This window comes from Nyctereutes procyonoides, unplaced genomic scaffold, assembly GCF_905146905.1.
Source record: "Nyctereutes procyonoides isolate TBG_1078 unplaced genomic scaffold, NYPRO_anot_genome, whole genome shotgun sequence".
NCBI classification, from domain to species: Eukaryota; Metazoa; Chordata; class Mammalia; order Carnivora; family Canidae; genus Nyctereutes; species Nyctereutes procyonoides.
In genome coordinates this window covers 32,489,968-32,510,515 of record NW_026575121.1, presented here as the reverse complement: position 1 = coordinate 32,510,515, position 20,548 = coordinate 32,489,968, and the positions used below count along the sequence as shown (strand labels likewise).

General features: G+C 34.6%; 1 protein-coding gene across 15 annotated transcripts in view; it reads left to right on the top strand.

Moving 5' to 3' along the window:
• Positions 1-20,548, top strand: part of RBM26 (RNA binding motif protein 26) — an 83,709-nt gene that overhangs the window by 16,619 nt on the left and 46,542 nt on the right. For all 15 annotated transcript variants that reach the window (XM_055335738.1, XM_055335737.1, XM_055335733.1 and 12 more), the window contains exons 2-6: positions 13,002-13,120; positions 13,734-13,870; positions 16,941-17,029; positions 17,686-17,903; positions 19,621-19,881. In XM_055335738.1, coding sequence (XP_055191713.1) covers positions 13,002-13,120; positions 13,734-13,870; positions 16,941-17,029; positions 17,686-17,903; positions 19,621-19,881 — 824 coding nt within the window. The remainder of the gene's footprint in view (positions 1-13,001; positions 13,121-13,733; positions 13,871-16,940; positions 17,030-17,685; positions 17,904-19,620; positions 19,882-20,548) is intronic.

Genomic DNA, 20,548 nt, shown 5'->3' with positions numbered 1-20,548 from the left:
AGGATTTACTACTGCCACTTCATCTTTTTCTTTCTGATTATTTTGTTCTTTGATTGTTTTTTGTTTTGTTTCTGTCTGTAAGTTGGTTTTCCATGGTGATTGGCTCAGTCTTCTACTTTTTTAGTTTCATGTCTCTGCTGTAGATTTTTGCTTTGTGGTTACCATGAGGTAACACACAAAAAAAAAAATCTAGACAGAGCAGTCCTTTTTCTGCTGATGAAAACATATATTCATTTGCCTATAAAGATTCCATCATTTTAATTTTCTTTTATATTTTTGATTCATAAGTTATATATTTTTATATCGTGATTTCATTACTAAGTTGTAGCTGTAGTTATTTTTAATATGTGCTTTTTTTAATTTTTAAGATTCTACCTATTTATTCATGAGAGAGAGAGAGAGGCAGAGGCACAGACAGAGGGAGAAGCAGGCTCTCTACAGGGAGCCTAATGGGGGACTCAGTCCTGGGACTCTGGGATCATGCCCTGAGCCAAAGGCAGACGCTCAACTGCTGAGCCACCGAGGCGTCCCAATATGTGCTTTTTAAAAATTTATATTTTTTACATTAAGTAGGTTCCACACCCAAGGTGAGGATCGAACTCACAACCCTGAGATTTGGTCTCCTGCTCCACCACTTTAGCCAGCCAGGTGCCCCTTTAATATGCTTTTTTTTTTTTTAACCTTTATGCCATAGTTCAGAGTTTAATATACTATTCTAAAGAAGAGTTATGGTATTCTGAGTATTCTCAGTATTTATTACCTTAATTAAAGTTTATGTACTTTGTCATTTCAGCTTGAAGAGCTCTTTTTAACATTTTTTTAAAGATTATTTATTTTAGAAGGAAAAGGAGCAAGCGAGTGTGGGAGGGAGGAGCAGAAGGAAAGGGAGAGAGAGTCTTAAGCAGACTTCACGTTGAGCACAGAGCTTGACTTGAGGCTCCATTTCACAACCTTGAGATCACCACCTGAGGGGAAACCAAGAGTTGGACGCTTAACTGACTGTGCCACCCAGGTGTATCTGAACATTTTTTATAAGCATGTGTAGTTACAGTGAACTCCCTCAACTTCTGTCTGGGAGAATTTCTGTTTCTCCTTCATATCTCAGTAACTTTGCTAGTGGAGTATTCTTGGCTGGTCGTTTTTATCTTTCAGTGTTTTGAATATGTCATTCCATTCATTCTCTTTTGGACTGTAGAGTTTCTGCTGTGAAGTCTGCTTGTAGCCTTATCGGAGTACCTTTATAGGTTACTGTCTTTTTTTTTCCTGGGCTGCTTTTAAAATTCCTTATTGTTGACTTTTGACAGTTTTCATATAATGTATGAATGTATGTGTAATGTACATATGATGTACTTCAGGTTTTTTTTTTTTTTTTTTTTACTTTTTAAAAATCTTAGTTCTTTCTTCTCTTGCACCTGATCATTTCTGTTGTTAGGTGTGCTAATTCTCTCTTGTATAGGATCTGCTCTGTTTCCAGTGCATTCTGATTCATTCTTCATATATTGAGTTCTTCAGCCAAGAATTTTTTTTTTTTTACAATTTTAATCTATTGGATAAAATTCTCCTTTTGTTTGTTAATTTTATTCCTCAAATTATTGTATTGTTTTACTGAGTTTTCTAGTAGCGTATTGAATTTCTTCATAATAGTTGTTTTATATTCTTTATCAGATCACAATACTTCATGGCTTTGGGTTTAGTTGCTGGAAAATTGTCATTTTTTTTGTGTGTGACACCGTATTACTGTGATTTTTCATGGTGTTTGATGGAAAGTGCCTTGGCTTCTCCATTTGAAGTAGTAAACCCTTTTCTTACTTAGGCAAGGTTCTGTTTACTTTGATTCTTAACAAGTCAGCGGGTTTGTAATTAGGAGTCTTCATTTTGGTTTCCAGTAGATGGCACTATAGTGCAAGCCTTTTCCTTTCCGGAATCAGAGCTGACTGCATTAATAAGGTTGTGAGCAAGTACATTTGAAAGAAAGAAAAAGGAAGGAAGGAAAGAAAAAAAAGAAAGAGAAAGAAAGAAGAAAGAAAGAAAAGAACGAAAAGAATGAAAGAAAGAAAGAAAGAAAGAAAGAAAGAAAGAAAGAAAGAAAGAGGACCAAAGGGTGGCTGCAGAGCTTGGGGAGAGGTGTATATTTGGCACTTTAGTCTCTAGGTCTGCCAGTGGCTTGCTGGGGGATCCTCAAGTTGGGGGAGGAGTACAAGAGGTCCATGGGTGGTCCTCTTGCCCCCAGGGCAGATAGCAAGATACTGTCTTCTTTAGTTCCCTTTGCTTATTCCCAGTCACTGCGGTCTCTTTTCAGAGAGAGCAACTGGTTTTTGTAGTGTCAGCACGCATGGTCAGGCAGACATATGTTCTCCTGCCTTTACCCTGCACTTCCTCTGCTGGAAAGGCTGTGCTGGCTTGCTGCTGGACCAGCCACCATCTTCTCTGCTTTTGCTACAGCCTCTGTGGTCCAGTCCACTCACAGATGCACAAATAGATAGGTCTCTTAGGTGTCCTGGTATCCTGTGCAGAGGCGCTTTTCTCCCCCTTCAGTTATGAATATCTCTAATTGGTTATAAATCAGAGAGGAGAGAAGAAGGGAATGACTCATGCTGCCATGATGCTGATGTCTGTAATATAGTTTTAAATGGAATAAGTAGTTAAAGATATTTAATTTAGAATCTTTTGGGGACATTTTATAAGAAACTGCCAATGTGACTGTAGTTATATGTTTATATTATTTTCTTTAATGATGTCTCCAGTATAAAGAAGTTTAATTCTTTATAATAGACCGTGAATGAGATAGACACCATTTTGAAAACTGTTCATATGCTTGCAGTGACCAAGCTCTGAAGTTTTTCGTGCACTCACTCTCTCAAACTGGATTCTGTTAAAGTTTGAAGCATCTGATAACACTAAATAGCCAAAATTGGACAACAGTTCTATGAGGAATTATGACTCTTCATTTTGGTTATGAAGAGGCTTTTGAATCCAGCAACCTTTGTTGGTTCAGACTAAGAATAGATTTTATTGCCAGGCTGAAACATTGGGACATTTTGGGGACTACGTTGTGGTAAACTGGGGAAGGTAAATTAACTTGATCAGATACTTTTCTTAAGAATGATACTGGGGCGTGTAGAGGTTTAATTAGATTATATTTTGGAGACAAAGATTAGTTTTTTCTTGTAGCTTTAGGAGTTGTGAAATACCTGGATTTGGGCTTTGGCAGGAGGTTAAGAAGAAATGGCAGTATTCATGGAACTTGTGTAATATATATATATATATATATATATGGAGGAAAAGGCAACAAGGAAGGACTTGTCAATATGCTAGAGACTTTTATTGACTTTTTTTTTTTAAATCTGTGACAGGTCTTTGAACTTGTTAGTACACCTTTATGTATGTCAGAATCGGTTTTGACCTAAACTGAGAGCTATGTTTTGTGAGTTTTTGTTGATAATGCTCTTGATTAGTGTGCTTACATAATGTGATGCTTGGTTGATACATCTTAACACCTTGTAATTTGGTCTGGGGAAAAGGTAAACATAGTTACCTAGAATTCCTGTAGGGGAAACAAACTAGCATAGCATACCAATAGTAACAATTTAGCCGGGCAGAGATACCTATAGATCTTAGGTCTGGCAGTTTAGGAAAAATTTTAAAATGTTTTTATTGAATTTCGTTCTTATTTCTCTCTCCCAAAAGGTTAAAGTTTGCTCATGAGTGTTCAGAGAGGGGGATTCTGTGGCTCTTGAAAAACAGGGCGATTTTTTTTTTTCATTTTCAGATTACATATTGAATTATTTTAAAGTTCGGTTAGTTTTTTTCCAGACTTCTAGTCTAAGTGCTATTTCTTTTGGATACTTCTGTCTCTTCTTGGTCATGAAGGGAAGTATTTCCTGGCTTCCTCTCTTTCCTAGTGACTGAAAGGTTTGTAAGTAGGTAGAATGTGAATATGAATAATTCAAGGGGTGGCCTTTGGAGGTCTTCTCCTTTCCCAGGGAACTCAAGTCTTCTATGAATTGGAGTGTAAAATGTATACTAAATATGGAGTTTTGTTGTGGGCTGCCATATCATTATTTCTTCTTCAGTCCCACTTGTAACTTCTGTGACCATGCTTCTGTGACCACACCGGTCCGTGCTCAGCTTGCAGTTTGGGCGACTGCTCTTTGCACTGAACAGTATATAGAGTTTTACAATCTAAATTAATGGGTCTTTGAGAAGATGAAGATTGATCTTGTCTTTGAATCATATATTTAACATACTTTTAAAGTGAATTTTAAAAGTGATCCTCAAGTTTGTTGGGGGGACTCCTGGACTTTCCTGAAACCTTTCAAAGTATTTGTGAAATCCTTACTTTTCCAACTAAATATCTTTGTGAGGTCAGATTTCTTTATGTATTTCAACTATAATAGCATTGAATATAACAGATTGAATACAAAAGTAGATGTTAGAATTGTTCTGTCTTCTTTTAAGCCAGACATTTAATGGTATTTGCAAAAATTGTGAAACATTGTTAGTTTTCTCACCAAATTTTTATTGTGGAAATATAATTATTTTTTCATGTTAAAAAAAAAAAGTATTTAGTTTTAGAGGAGGCTGTTAGTAATGGAACTCTGCCCATCCCTGCCCTGAGTAGGGATATAACCAAAGTGAGGAATATGAGTCATTTTCAAGGACCAGTATCATGCCAGAGGAGAGGAAGGCAGTTCCCTTTCCCTGGATTCACTACCTATCAGAATGATGTAAGCCTGGAACTATTTAGGGCCGCTTTTTGTTGCCACAGGAGGAGGGCCTACCTTACAATGAAATGAATTCAAGGGAAAACAGAATAGAAAGAGGGTCCTGGTGGTATCATTTAACTCCTGGATCCAGCTATGCCTGGTTATCCTTACATTAGACTTTCATTTATTTTTTTAAAAAATATTTATTATTTATTTATTTATTTATTTATTCATTCATTCATTCATTCATTCATTCATTCATGAGAGACGCAGAGAGAAGGCGGAGACATAGGCAGAAGGAGAAGCAGGCTCCATGCAGAGAGCCGGATGTGGGACTCCATCCAGGAACTCCGGGATCATGGCCTAAGGGAAGGCAGACACACAGTTGCTGAGCCACCCAGGAGTCCCAGACTTTCCATTAAATTCCTTCTTTTGTTAAACTGTGGATTTGTTATTTATTTGATTTCTTATTTTAAACTAAATTTAATTTTTTTTTCAGTTTTAACTCCAAGTGTAGTAAATATTGCTAGATATAGCCCTTTTAAATAAAAGCTCTTTGGAGTTCTCTATAGTCCTTAACTTGTAAATCAATCCTGAGACCAAAATGTTTGAAGACTGTTGTTCTCAAGGAATGAAGGCATTGCTGTTATTTCTTGGTAATACAGGTAATGAAAGAACTGACAGAATACTTTTCAGTGTTGTAATCACATGGATTGTGGTTGCAGTGATAAGTGATTGTATAATGCTCATGGATAGATCACGTTTAGATATGCTTATTTTGTGATTGTGATTTTATTTAGTAGAATGAAGTGGGTGTGATAACGTTTTATGAATAATTTTTGATGTAGCTAATTACTACATACAAATAATCTATTTTTTTGCCTGCTAATTTGAATTGAATGAAGTTCTATAGTAAACTACGGCAATTGAATTTTTCAGTGTATATATTATATTTGTTGCAATGGGATTTGGGTTTTTTAAAAGAGTAATCCTAAGTACAGAATAATAGAACTATGACTTGGATGCAAACTAGATATTTTTCTTGAATATAAAGCAAAAATTTGGTAGGAACAGATGTGGGTGTATATCCGTGTTCTAAAGTTACTGAGTTAACATATTTAAATTTAATTTTTAATTTCCACTGCCACCTCCAGCTACACCTTCTCAAGATTACCAAAAATGGAAGCTTGGGTTAAATTCCTTCAGTTATCTTCCACTGAATTTCTAAGTCTCCAAGAAACTTGAGCAAAACAAAACAAACTTCTTTTTGAAAAAAATGTACTGGAAAGCTAGCTTTTTTTTTTTTTATTTTCCTGTGTCATTACTGTTTTCAAGTTGTAAATTAAAAAGTAAAAACTAATATAAAGAGTGTTTTAGGAGGATTAATTACAGTCTTTATATCCAGGGGTGATTTGATTCATGTTATTGAAAATATTATTTAGGAAAAGTCTTTTGGGAGGTTCTTTTGGGGAGGTTTTATTTTTTTTAGAACATTTGATTTTCTGCATTGCTTTAGCTTCTCCAACTTAGCATATATACTCCCCTCTTCAGGTACTTTTGGAAAAGAATGACCTTCTTAGATGTTTATCCCTTTTAGTGCTTTTTCATTATTACTGTATCCTTAAGACAAATTCAGAGATTGTTAAAATTTTACTTTTACACCTTTAAAATCAAAATTTGAATGACTTCATGGTGATCTGGACATTTAATTTGTTAAAGTTCATTGAAGCATTTAATTTTAAATATTTAATGAAGTGACAGAAATCCATCTGTTTATGAATGCTCTCTTATCTCCATCCCACTGGACTCCTGTGCCTTATGTGTCAAGTAGACCTCCACTTTTGGCCTTTTCTCTGGTTCCATCAGCCTGGGCTGTCCTTTTTCCAGGTAGCCCAAAGCTTGCTTGTATTCCATTTTGATCCCTGTTTCAATTCTGGTCCCTGTTTAAATGTCACTTTATTAGAGTTCTTCTCTGATGATCTTATATATATTCATTTATTCCTTCTTTCCTGTTTTTTCCTCCTTCCTTCCCTTCATTCCTTTTACTCTATATTGTATCTCCATACTTTACATTATTTTTCTTCAGAGCACTTGTCTACATGACAATATGTTGTGTGTATCTATGTATGTATTGTGTCTCCTTCCTATAGCCCCCGTGCAAATTCCGTGAGAACTTACTTTTTTCAAAGTTGCATACTCAGGATCTAGAAGAGGGCCTTACATAATAGGTGCTCATTAAATATTTTTGAAAGATGATTGTGATACTTGGAAAATAATCAACTATTTTATTCTCAGTACTTCATGAAGATGAAAAATAAAGGGTTCCTGTAAAAGTTAGCTGTTGACCCAGTGAGATTTGCGTATCTTGTCTCTGTCTTAGTGTTCTCTCTTAGGTACTGTGTTAGGCCCAGAGGTTATACATGTGTTTAAGAAGTTCTCTTTTTGGGGGAAAAAAAAAAAGTTCTCTTTTTGGATTTTGGTATGTTTTTGATAAAACTCTCTTATATATTTTATCTGTAGTGCTAGCTAACTTAAATTTATTACTAATATTTATAAGTTAATTGAAAAGAATACTGTATTATCTTGTGTTTCATGTATCTGCACAGTGTGCCATGAACAATTAAACCAAAGTATTATATTCATTCAGGTTTGTGAAGGATTTACTATACAATCCAGTGTTTAATCTGCCAGGGGCTGTTCAGCCTATGCTTGAAACCATTCTAATGATGGAAAACTTTCTTTCAGGCAGTTTATTCTGCCTTTGGGAGGCCTTTGTTTATTAAAAGAGTTCATGTCTTATTTTAAGCCAAAATCTGTTGCTTCCACTTACTGGTACTAATTATATCCCATGGAGGATGTATTGAATAAATGTAATATTTCTTGTGATAGCTTTTCAATTATTTGAAAGCCTACCAGTTTTCTCTCTGACATTTTAGCTTTCCAGGCTGATAATTCCTAGTAAGCTGTCTGATAATGATACGCATTTACTACTCTGGTCATTTTCCAGGAATCTGTTTGAGTTTGCCTAATGTATTTGTAAATAGTGACACCTAAAAGTGAAAGCAGTGGCTCTCCTTACTGCATAGGAGTGCTGCACTATTTTCTCTCTAGTACTTAATTTTTTTTATTTTATTGCATCTTTATGATTTAAGTTTTCCCCCATTTCACACTTTATCTCATTTGACTTATAAACTAAAATACTTAGTTGCTTCTTCTCCACCCCACCATTCACAAATGATATTGGCAAGTTGTGTTTCATGCCTGCCTTATTTTGTAGTTTGTTTTCATTGTGTTTTGCCCACCCAGCCCTCTCAAGCCCCCCGACACACACACACACACACACACACACACACAGACACAAAGGTAATTGCAGTTGGAGCACTCTGTGGTTAGTTTGATGCTTTTTGGCAGATTTATGTACTTGCTGGATTGAGAAAGTACTTAAGGAATATAGAATCAGTGGGAGTTCAGCCTGTTTGCTAAAATAGAGATGAAGTCTGTCACTCAGTGTTCTTTATACTTAAACATTTTCAAAATCTGTTCTTTTTTTCTCTCTCTGTCTGATCTGAAAGATTTCAGTCCCACTTTTCTTTCACTGTTTCTAGAATGCTAGTAACATTGCATAGGGTAGAGTCTAGCTCTGACAAGATCTATTCATTCAGACTTGCAAACCTATCATCAGCAGTGGCAACTGGTGCTGTAAACTACTGCAGGAACAGTTTTGCTTGTCATGGAGACTTTAAAAAAAAATCCTTACTATCTTAATATGGTTTTCTTTTGATTAGGTAACTTAAACCTTTTTACTGCATTAATCTTGCATAGCAAGCAGGTTGTTGCTGGGTGTTCAGATGAAGTAGCATTGGCACTTTTGGTTAAAACCTAGAAAAGAGAACAAATATTTTGCCCTTTCTCCTTGATTTATAACATTGAAGCATAATATTGCACCTCTGTAGTTCAGATATTCTTTTACTCAGTTGTAATTTACAAGTACATTTTTTTCAAAAATATTAAATATGAAATGACTTCTTGTAGGATCTATGAAAAAAAATTGCTTCTCAAATGTAAATTTACCCATTTTTGCCATTAAATGTGAAATTATAAACCTTGCTTCTACTAGATAATCTGCAATTTAGCATATACCAAAAAGTAATTTGCTTTTTCAGACTATTTCAGCATTTAGAATTTTTGTGTATGGTAGTTGATTTGCTGTGGTTGTGATTTTATTGGTTTTTTATTCAGTTCAGTAGCTTCCTATGGAAGATGTTGAGCAGTGATTGTTCAGGAATGATTGCTATTTTATAAAACTGTAGTCTAGGGCTCCTGGGTGGCTCAGTTGGTTAAGCATCTGCCTTTGGCTCAGGTCATGATCCCACTGTCCGGGGTGGAGTCCCTCATTGGGCTCCCAGCTCAATGGGGAACCTCCTTCTCCCTCTCCCCCTGCTCATACTCTCTCTCTCTCTTTCTCTCTCTCTTGCTCACTCTCATAAATAAATAAAATAAAATAAACCTGTTGTCTATAAACTATAATAATTACAGCAATCACAAAGGTCTTTTTACATTTTTCACTGAGAAAATTTTAATTGATTTAAAGTGTCCTATTTAGAAAAGTAATGGAGTGGCTGAGTAGTGGGATAGATTTGGTGTTAAGAGAAATGTAAAGTCACAGTTAAGTCATTAGAAAGGCCAATATTAAGTTGAAAATTCACCACAACAATAAGACCAATGTTGAATTACAGCATTTGGACTCCGTGTGGGGACTGGATTTATTAACAGCAGTTGCAATAAAACAGTACAACACAGTGGTAGTATTATGTATCACAGTGATTTTCAATAAATTATGTTTAGCTTGATGTCTAGTTGTTTAGTGCTTATTCAGGTTATCTAACATGAATAGACATTGTTTCATGGTCTCTTGTGCAGTATTACTGAATTGCTGGCTAACTATGTATCCATAGATACATCATGAGATTATATTTGTCCCATTTCTTTGGGCTTATTTCATCACAGATCTAAGTATTCCTATGCTCATTATGATAAACCATGAAAAAATTATAAACTGTCTTGTCTGTATTTTTAAATTGCTTTTTTTAAAGATTTTATTTATTTATTCATGAAAGACAGAGATAGAAGCAGAGACATAAGCAGAGGGAGAAACAGGCTCCTTCCAGGGAGCCTTATGCGGGACTTGATCCCTGATCCCCTGGAAGCGTGCCCTGAGCAGAACACAGATGCTCAACCACTGAGCCATCCAGGCGTCCCTGTCTTTATTTTTTAAAGTGTGTCTGGTTTTTTTTTTTAAAGATTTTATTCATTTATTCATGAGACACACACACACACACACACACACACACACACAGAGAGAGAGAGAGAGGCAGAGACACAGGTGGAGGGAGAAGCAGGCTCCATGCCGGGAGCCCAATGTGGGATTCGATCCCGGGACTCCAGGATCACGCCCTGGGCCAGAGGCAGGCACTAAACCGCTGAGCCACCAGGGCTACCCTTAAGTGTTGGTTTAAGTATATTGAAGTACATTTCTATATTGAATATTGAAGTAAATTTCTATATTGAATATTGAAGAAAAAGTCTTAAAGAATCTTTCATGTACCATTGAAATGAATTCTTTCTTGCTTCTTTTTAGGTAGTAGCCTATTTCAAGTCTTTGTGAATAAATGGAAATCTGTGAGAAAAGTTGATTTATGATTACTAACAAATTAGCCTGCAACTTAGTAACACAGCAGACATTTATCACCTCATTACAATTTATCATTCCTGTGTCAGGATTCTGGAAGCAGGTTAACTGAGTATTTCTGGCTCAGAATCATGAGATTGCAGTTAAGCTGTAGATCAGTTCTGCAGTCTTCTCAGTGTTCTATGGGGACTGTAGAATCTGCTTCTAAACTCACTCACATGTGGCTTTTGGCAAGATACTTCAGTCCTTTGATTGTTGACTGGAGCCCTCATTTCATTGCCACATGTTGCTCTCCATAGGCTGCTTGAGCCTTCTTGGAATAAATATAGTAGCTGTTTTCTCTAGAAGAAGTGATCCCAGAAAGAGAGTAAGAATGATGCCACAATACTTTGTATGTCCTAGTCTCAGAAGGTAGATACCATCACTTCTGCCATTCTGTGTGTTTAGAAGCAAGTCCCTAAATTGAACCTACTCTCAAAGGTGAGCAATCCGGCTCTACTTTCTAAAGGGAGGAGTGAAGAGTTGGAAGCCATGCTTAATTACCACAGTGATATAGACTAGGAAGTCTCAGAGCATAAAATAAGTGCTATACTAGTTTCTTAATAGAGTAGTTGTTAATTCTGACACTGTATTAGCCTTTATAAAACAACAAAGCAAAACATAAATGGTTGAATTAGGTTTGTTGATTCACTTGAGTCAGGTTTTTCTGTAAATGTTTCCACTGTGCAATCAAAGCTGTTCATTGTCTTTTTCAAGATGTATTTTTTGATTCAGTGACATAGGTTACTGTTGTACTTTTCTAGAATTGTTACAGAATAGAGCCAAATATAGTATGTACAGTTCATGGCACAAACTGGATGTTTAGTAGATGTTAGTGCTTGGCTATTGCTATTTTGCTCTTATTTAACCTAACTTGTAGAGTGATCATTAATTAAATGGGTAATACTTTTAGCTTAGTTGAAAAATAGTTACTTGGCTTTTTGTTAGGATAGGTATGGCTCAAGCATCAAAAACTTTCTTCCCTTGCTCTGTTCCTCCTTTACTTAGTCCCCACTACCTCCTCCTATCCAAAAACCTCAGTTCCCATAGTTAATTTATCTTCCACATATTTATTATTCAAACATAAGCCAATCCAAATATATGTATTTTTTCTTCTCTTTGCCCCCACACAAATGATAACATGAATACCCAGTTTTCTCTACCTTGCTTTTTAAATATAACAAATTGATAAGGAAAATTTCTCTGTGATAGGAAAACTTCCTTGTTCTTTTTTGCATCTTTTTGCTGTGTCTCATTCCCTTGTGTGTGGGTTAGGATAATTTTTTTCCAGCCCTCTGTAAATGGGCATGTGCGCATTTTTTATTTTGCAATCAGTGTGACAATGAGTGACTTGTGTACGTGTCACTTTGAATATGTCAATATGTCTGTAAAGTAACTTCAGAGCAGAATTGCTAGGTCAGTTGCAGTTGTGATTGTATGCTACCATACCGGAGGGGCTACCAGTCTTCTCACAGCATCCACAGTGTTTAAAAACTGCTAGTATCCCTATAGTCTTCTCTTCAAAACATATTTTCATATCTTTAGATTTTGCCAGCGTTATAGCCAAAAAGTGGTATTTCAGTCCAGCTTATTTGAATTATTCTTATGGATGAGGGTATATTTTTACTCATAGTTAGACTTACTTTTTTTTTTTAGCATCTATTCATATTCTTAGTCTTTTTTCTCTTATGGTTTGATCTTACTGATTGATAGAAACTACATATTAGGAGAATTCACCTTCTTGAATGAGTTAAACTCTTTGAGCTTTCTTTCATTTGTCTTTTGACTCTACATTCTAAAGTTTTGGCTTTTTTTTTGTATAATCAAATTACTCTTGTAATACAGATTTCTGTCATAACTGAGAAAGTTTTCAGTACTCTAGAGTTATAAAATAACTTTCTTGTTTTTTCCTAATATTTAGTGTTTTCATGTTTTTCGGTTTTTGATTTGTTGTGTATGCAATCAGTATGGAACCAACTTAGTTTTTAAATAGGTAACTACCAGCTTGTCTCAATACTATTGTCTAGTTCATCTCGCTCATTGACTTGGATGCCACCTTTACAAAATAAAAATTCATGTATTTATTTGGGTTTATTTCTAAACTTTCTTTTCTGTTGTTAAAGTAACATGTCTTTAGTATGTTTTCAGGTTTTCCTTTATTGCCTTCTCTGATTTTCTAGCTATTTATTTAGTTCTTGGGATACTGGGAAGGGGAGGGTACTTTTTGTATTTTTATTGGTTCCATACTAATAGTAGTTTTTGATGAATTGGTACTGTTTTTACTTCATTATAACTTCTCTTTTTAATAATAAATCCTACTGAGTTTTTAATACATGTATTAGTACGTATGTGGAGGGATGCAGAATAATGGCTATGTATATCGTGTAAGATATATTACTATAAGGGAGAACTTCTATTTCTTCATTCCCTTCCATTGGGGTTGGTGCTTTTTACATATATTCACTCAACGATTTATCATACAAACTAATTCAGTTTGTAACTAGAATTCTTAAAATGTGTAATTGTTTATGACTAAATTTCCTTCAACATTGCTTTTTTTTCTTCAGTTGTGATGCAGATCCATCAGCCCTAGCAAAATATGTTCTTGCTTTGGTAAAGAAAGACAAAAGCGAGAAAGAGTTAAAGGCATTATGTATTGATCAGCTGGATGTATTTCTTCAAAAAGGTAAAATCTTTGGTTTAAAAATAATAGTTGATTTTAATAAATCCTTTAAAGCAAGATTTTCCATAATATTAAAGGAACTCAATAAGAGAACAGACTCTAATTGTAACAAAGTTGAACAAACAGTATTATTACTCATTATAGCTATAGCTTATTTATAATGACACCTTTTTTAAATTATAAAGCATGCTGATATTTTTTCCTTAAAAGATTAAGTAAATGAATACTTGTTTCTTTAAAGGTAGTACTGCTTAAGAAACTATTTGTAATGATGCCTAGATAGTGCTTCAAAATTTCTTCACTTTGCCACCATCTGGATAATGATAATTATGTTTGGCACTCAGGGCACGGGGTACGTGGAGACTAGTCCTGGCTGGAGGCGACTGGCTGAGAAACTCTGACCACCCTAGTTCCACTATGCTAAAATTGAGTGGATTAGTATTACTATAGATCTGTGTCATGGCACACTAGTTAGGAAGCTGTTGATCTTAGTATAATTCCTAGAGTTATGAAAGTCAGTGTATATTTCATCATATTGAATTCTGATGTGTAGAGGGGGAGAATTCACATCTTAGCAAATATCTTTAATCTGTGGTTTTTTTGGTTTTATTTTTAGAGACCCAGATATTTGTGGAAAAACTTTTTGATGCTGTGAATACAAAGAGTTATCTACCTCCTCCAGAGCAGCCATCATCGGGAAGCTTAAAGGTAGAATTTTTTCAGCACCAAGAAAAAGATCTAAAAAAAGAGGAGGTAAGGGTTTGTGTATTAAACCTTAGCTGTTCTTTAAAAACATATAAGGAATAATTAAACCTAGTTCAACTTTCTGATTTGTGTCAAGAATCCTCAGGACCATCCCTGGGAGTAATCATAGGAGTTAGCATGGAGTCATACTCATGGCTATGACTTCTTACAGCAAAATCAGCAAAGAGAAAAAGTAGGTATTTCGAAGTCTGGGGGAAAACAGATGTGAGCTTCCAGAGGCTTCTCCCAGTGGAGTCACACAGGATGCACTTAACAAGTAGGTTTAATGCATTTGAACTAGGGAAGCTCATTAGAAACTCAGTGTGTGAGGTTTTTATTTTGGGCTGGTCACAGATGCATCTTCTGTCTACTCTGTACCAAAATTCCAGACTCCCAGAGGAAAGCATGTGGTTGACATAAAAACATATCGTTGACACAGTCAGGCATAAAGTGAGCTATTATTATCTGGGAATGATGGGAACCCTCCAGAAATCAAAGTTTGCAGACACCACCAGTCAAGGGACTACCTTATAAGGCCTTTCTAAGGATAACAGTGTCAAGCTTGCTTTTCAACTCTTTTCTGCATAGTATCTTACAAATATGGACTTGGATTATCTATGTTTTCTGAAAATAATTAGATTGACATTAGATCTATCTGCTTCTGTCCTGTATGCATTTTGTAGGGGACTGTTTGTAAGGTGGTCATGTAAAAGGACCTTCACAGAGCAGCGGGCATGACTTTATACTTTAAGAGATTTTTTTTTTTTAATTTTAGGATTTTATTTATTTATTTGTTGGGGCAGGGGTGGGGTAGGAAGAGAGAGAACACAAGCAGGAGGAGCAGCAGGCAGAGGGAAAGGGAGAAGCAGGCTCCCCGAGGAGCAGAGAGCCCCATATGGGGCTTGATCCTAGGACCCTGGGATCATGACCTGAGCTGAAGGCAGATGCTTAATCAACTTAGCCACCCAGGTACCCCATTTTAGGAGATTTGAAGAATTTACCTTTTATAACTTTATTACTTTTTATTTACCATTCTTAATAATCATAAAAATCCAGATATCCTCAATTTGAATTTTAAAGATTGTAATTCAAACAAAAATAATTGACATTAAGCTGTTACATTTCTGCAGTTAGCCTAGCTGTAGGTCGAATAAATCTTGGTTAAAATTTTGGCTTCATCAGTCACTACTTCATGACCTTAAAAAACATTACTTTTCCAAGTCTTAGTTTACTCAGCTGTGAAATGGAAATACTATATGGTTGTTGTGAGTAATAATAAAATAATACCTATAAAGCACTTGGCATAGTGTATAGCACATAATATGTTTTCAATAAATGGCAGTTCCTATTACTACTGAGAGATTGTTGCATGGTGGAAAATGTGGTTGAGTTTTTTTCCCCTCATACTCTTTCTTTCCAGATTATGGAAGTAATACTTGTTTATTATGTATTAATATAAATATATGTATAATATTATGTAGTAATTCTCAAATATATTTTTATTTCTGTATTTGAACATATTTACACATACATGCATGTAGATAGTTATACAGGCACACACATAAAACACCCCTGTCACTACTTGCTGCAAGGGAAGACCAGAAATAATTTTGTGTATATTTCATATCTAACAGTAGAGGGGTTCTGTTAATAAGGAAGAAAAAGATAGTGGCTATTGTGCTGCAACTGCTAATACCACATAGAGATGCCCAATAATTTAAGTTTTGCCTGTCAGTGGAAGTTTGGTGGGTTGGTTCTAGATATCTGCTATTGCAAATTATATTTTGATTCCTAAAAATCTTAAGTAGTCTCTAGATTTGAGAAGCAGTAAGAAGTCTTCCCCAAAACGAGTTAGTGGTAAAACCTTAGTCGTACGTCTATTGACATAATATTTCTCCACAGTTTTCTTGACCAATTGTGAAGGATATTTATTCCTGATCTTTCAGAACTGTCAAAATGTCAGATGACAACCTGGATTTAAAATACCATGGGTATAGTAAAAGTTCCCAGTTGAGCATGTACTGTGGAAGATGATGATGTATCAACATAAATTACTTGCGAGTGTGTGTTGAAGCAAGTAGAAGGGAAAAGTGCATTGAACCCTGTGTTTATGAATGGGGGAGGGTCGAAATGGGTGGCAAGAGGAGAATGAAAGTATTTATAAGGAAAAAAGATGGTAAAAAGGGTTTTTAAAGCAGTCTTCCTCAGAGTTTGGCCTATTGATAGGATTTCCATTTAATTTCTCATCCAACATTGGACACTTCTGACAGGAGAGGGTCTTATCCCAGAGGGGTATTGGAACAACTGGCATAAACTGGGACACTGTTATGTTATCCTTTACACTGAATCAGAATGTCTTAGAGTTCTTATTAAAAATGCAAAATCTGGAGACTTGCCGTATTTACAGAAGCTACATGTTCAATACTTCCTGTATTGGTTTATCCTCTAAATCTTTTTTCTAGTAACACCTGTTACTATCCTATGTAATCCGTGTTCTAGACAGTATAGCATGAAAAATTCTGGCCTCAGTAAAGTAGCATTGATAAAGGGAATGTTTTCCAGGCCTGCTTTCTATTAATACAATACAAATGAAGGTCATTTTTAGAAAAGAGAAATATATAGCTGCCATACTGCTATGAGAAACTGGAGAACTGTTTGACCTTATGTATCATTCTCTCTTGTGTTTCTTTTTCTGACTTGGTTAGTTCTAATGCATTCTTTTCCTAATTTCCTAATGTGTTTGGTGCTCGACCAAATCCATGTTGGAATTTTGAAAGAAGAAATAAAATTGACTTTCTACTAATAGTGTTAAAATGAGGACATTTGCCTAAGTGTTTTCTCAACACTGTTATCTAAGATAAACATTTCTGAGTTTCTATTTAGCATTCACTTTTAACTTTCAGCAAACCTTTATTCTGTGGTTAAATTAAATGATTGTATTAGAAGAGAAATTTATTTTTTTAATGCTTTAGAAGAGAGCAATTTCACATCTGTGTTTTAATATTATTTAAATCACTGAAATAGTAACATGGCAAAGAATAATTCGCTAAACTTATGCAAAATTTTTTTTGTATATCAGATAACAAAGGAGGAAGAGCGAGAGAAGAAGTTTTCCAGAAGGCTAAATCATAGTCCACCCCAGTCAAGTTCCCGATACAGAGAAAATAGGTGATTGATTGAACCATGTTCAGTGTTCAGATATTGGATGTATCTTTTATATGAATGCTTAGACTTGATTATCATTCACCTAGGGGCAAGATATGTCTACTCTTCTCTTGGTCTAGGAACATATAACTCAATAATTTTCTCACCGAGAATATCTATGTCAGATTTGTAGGTCCTGGAAAGGAGGTTTAGTATAGTGCTTGGCAAACAATTATTATTATATTTATTTCTAACTTCAAATTCCAGTGAAATCTCAATGTGAGAACCTTTTTGCATGAAGTTTCCTTTCAGTGTGAATAAATTATTTTTCCCACTAAGGCTTGAAAAGCATTTAGAGTACAGTAGATTAATATATGCCTTAAGTGTGAAGCTATATGTACGGGACAACATGTACTATAAAACATGATGTATGGATGCTAAGTGTATAGGTGTCTTGGTATATAAGACTAAGGATTGAGACTTTCAGAGTTTTTTCTCTTTAAAAAGGGTTTTAGAATTCTTGAGCAGATGGTGTTCAGTTTCTCAGTTTGAGTTTCCTATATTTGTGGAGGGATAAAGAATCATGTTACAGGAATCAAATGTGAGTGACTTTTACATTTAATGTTTTTTTTCTGTATCTATGTAATTATTTTCCTAAAAGTGATCATTTATTTCTTTAGAAGTCGTGATGAGAGGAAAAAAGATGATCGTTCTCGCAAAAGAGATTATGACCGAAACCCTCCTCGAAGAGATTCATATAGAGATCGGTACAATAGAAGACGAGGCCGAAGTCGCAGTTACAGCAGGAGTCGGAGTCGAAGTTGGAGTAAAGAGAGACTTCGTGACAGGGATAGGGATAGAAGCAGGACGCGAAGTAGAAGCAGAACACGAAGCCGAGGTAAATAATCTACATATGTAATATGTATATTATGTTCTGATTAGTATTCTTCTATTGTGAATAAAGTGTATTTGAGGGTTTTAAAAATGGTTTTAGTTTTTGTTGGTGTTTTCATTTTTTCTCATTTGATGTATTTTGTGGTCCAAGTGAATGCTTTTTAAAAAATTTCTTTTAAAAATTTTATTTCATGCAAATTAAAACGACAGTGAATCACCACTGCACACTCATTACAATGACTGAAAGTGAAAAGGCTGACTTTATCTAGTATTGGTAAGGATAGAGATAAACTAGAACTCTTTGGAAAACACTCACAGTAACTTAAATTTAAATTTAGACATACCAAATGACCCAGCCATATCAACTCCAGAGTATTTATGAAGAGAAACAAAAGTGTATTTCCACACAAAGACTGTACACAAATGATCATACATTCCTTTGAAATAGCCATAAACTAGAAACAACCCAAATGTCATGTGAATGGCTAAACTGATGCATCCATACAGTGGAAGAAAAGGATAGAACTTTATATCTATGTCACAAAAGGGTGAATTTCAAAATACTAATACTGAGTGAAATAAGCCAGACAATAAGAGTATACACGTGTATACAATTTTAGAAAATGCAAACTAATTTGTGATGACAGAAAACAAATCAGTGGTCATTTGGGATGGAATTACGGGCAGAAAATTATCAAGGGGTACAAGGATATTTTTGGGGGGTGATAATCATGTATCTATGTATATATATTCTTTTGGTTATGATTGATTTTACCTATGCACATAGATAAAATTCATTAAACTAAATATGTTCAATGTATTATATAAGCATTACATTTTAAAATTAAGAAAAGTTAAAATTCTCATTACAGATGCGTATATTTGCAAGAACATATCGTTTCCAACATGTATAATTTTTCTTCTAGTGTACGTTATTGAAAGAAAGATTCTGTAGACAATAAAACAACTAAAACACTTGGAAGTGGAACATCTTTACCCAAGCTTAGATTTTTGCTACTCTTTTAGCCTTTATTCTACAGCCATCTTTAGTCTTTGGGAAATAATATTTATGGCCTTTGTTGTATAAGCTTTATACTTCTTTGTTACTCTGAGTTTCCCCTCTCTGTGATCTTGGTATTTTAGGCCTTTGTGCAACATTGCTTCACTTAACTAATCTTAATACCTTTTCTTTCTCTTTGGGACCACAGTCCACTTAATGGCTTAGTTCGTGTTTAATATGAACTCTTTTTCCTCTTGGCTCACTGATTTCCATCTTTAATAAATAGCTTTCACTATTAATGCTATTAATAGCATATACTGTTGATTTATAAAGTCATGCTGGGATCTTTAGGTGGATTACAACTAAATGTTCATCACAGGAAAAAAAACATACTTTTATTGTATATTTTCTTTTGTGGGCTGAAGTTTAACATACTAAGATTGCACTGAAGAAAATAAAAAAATGTCTTTTTTGTGTAAACAACTCCAAGGAAAAAAAAGCTCATTAAATATAGCAAATTTTGTGTGATTTTATAGTTTAGGTCATATTGCAAAGAAATAGTTTATCTTGGAATATTGTGTATTCATTTAGTAGTTTTTAAAAGAAAGGGATTGAGTACAATTTGAGCATTTTCTCTGTGTTAACCAAAACACAGAGAAAATGTAGGTCTGGGACTTTTGTTTTTTATATACTTTTCTAAATTATTTATATTTTGTTGCAGAAAGGGATCTCGTAAAACCTAAATATGACCTGGATAGAACAGATCCACTGGAAAACAATTATACTCCGGTCTCTTCAGTACCTAATATTTCATCTGGTCACTACCCTGTACCTACTTTGAGCAGCACTATTACAGTAATTGCTCCTACTCATCATGGTAATAACACTACCGAAAGTTGGTCTGAATTTCATGAAGACCAAGTGGACCATAACTCTTATGTAAGACCACCAATGCCAAAGAAACGGTGTAGAGACTATGATGGTAAGTCCTTTATTGTTTCATAAAGTACTGAATTAGTATTTCCATTTGACTAAATTTACAGAATCTAGTTGTAAAGGTTGGGTTGCAGAGTTACTCAAAGATAATTAACCTATTGGAAATGGTGGTAAATTAGTCCTAAGCACTCTTGAATTCTTCAGTATTATTTAAACCTTCATTAGTCACTACTGAATATTGTACATCAATTGAAATATAGTGCTTATTTACACACAAGTCTTAATATATTTTTGGAGTTGACCAAACAAGAATAGTATCTACTGAGTTATCTGGTAATCAGCTATTAAAACATTCTTGACAAAACTCACTTCTTTAGAAATAAATGGTTTAAAAAAATGGTTATTGGCATGGAATTAGAACCTAGAAATGTGAATATTACCTGTAAGAATTTTATAAATGAAGCCTCTCAAAGTTTTACTGTAAAGGTTTTGTAAATTTTATTAAAGCTGTAGTTGCAATATTCTGAAAATTTTAAGTAAGATTTGAATAAAGGGAATGCTAAAGGAAATGCTTCTAATGACAAAGTATGTAGAAGTTTTATATCATCTTGCTAGCTAGGTATACTAATTTTAATTTGATATACTTTTCATTTTTAAATTTTTATTTTTTAAAGATTATTTATTTGTTTATTTGAGAGAGAGGGAGAGTGAGC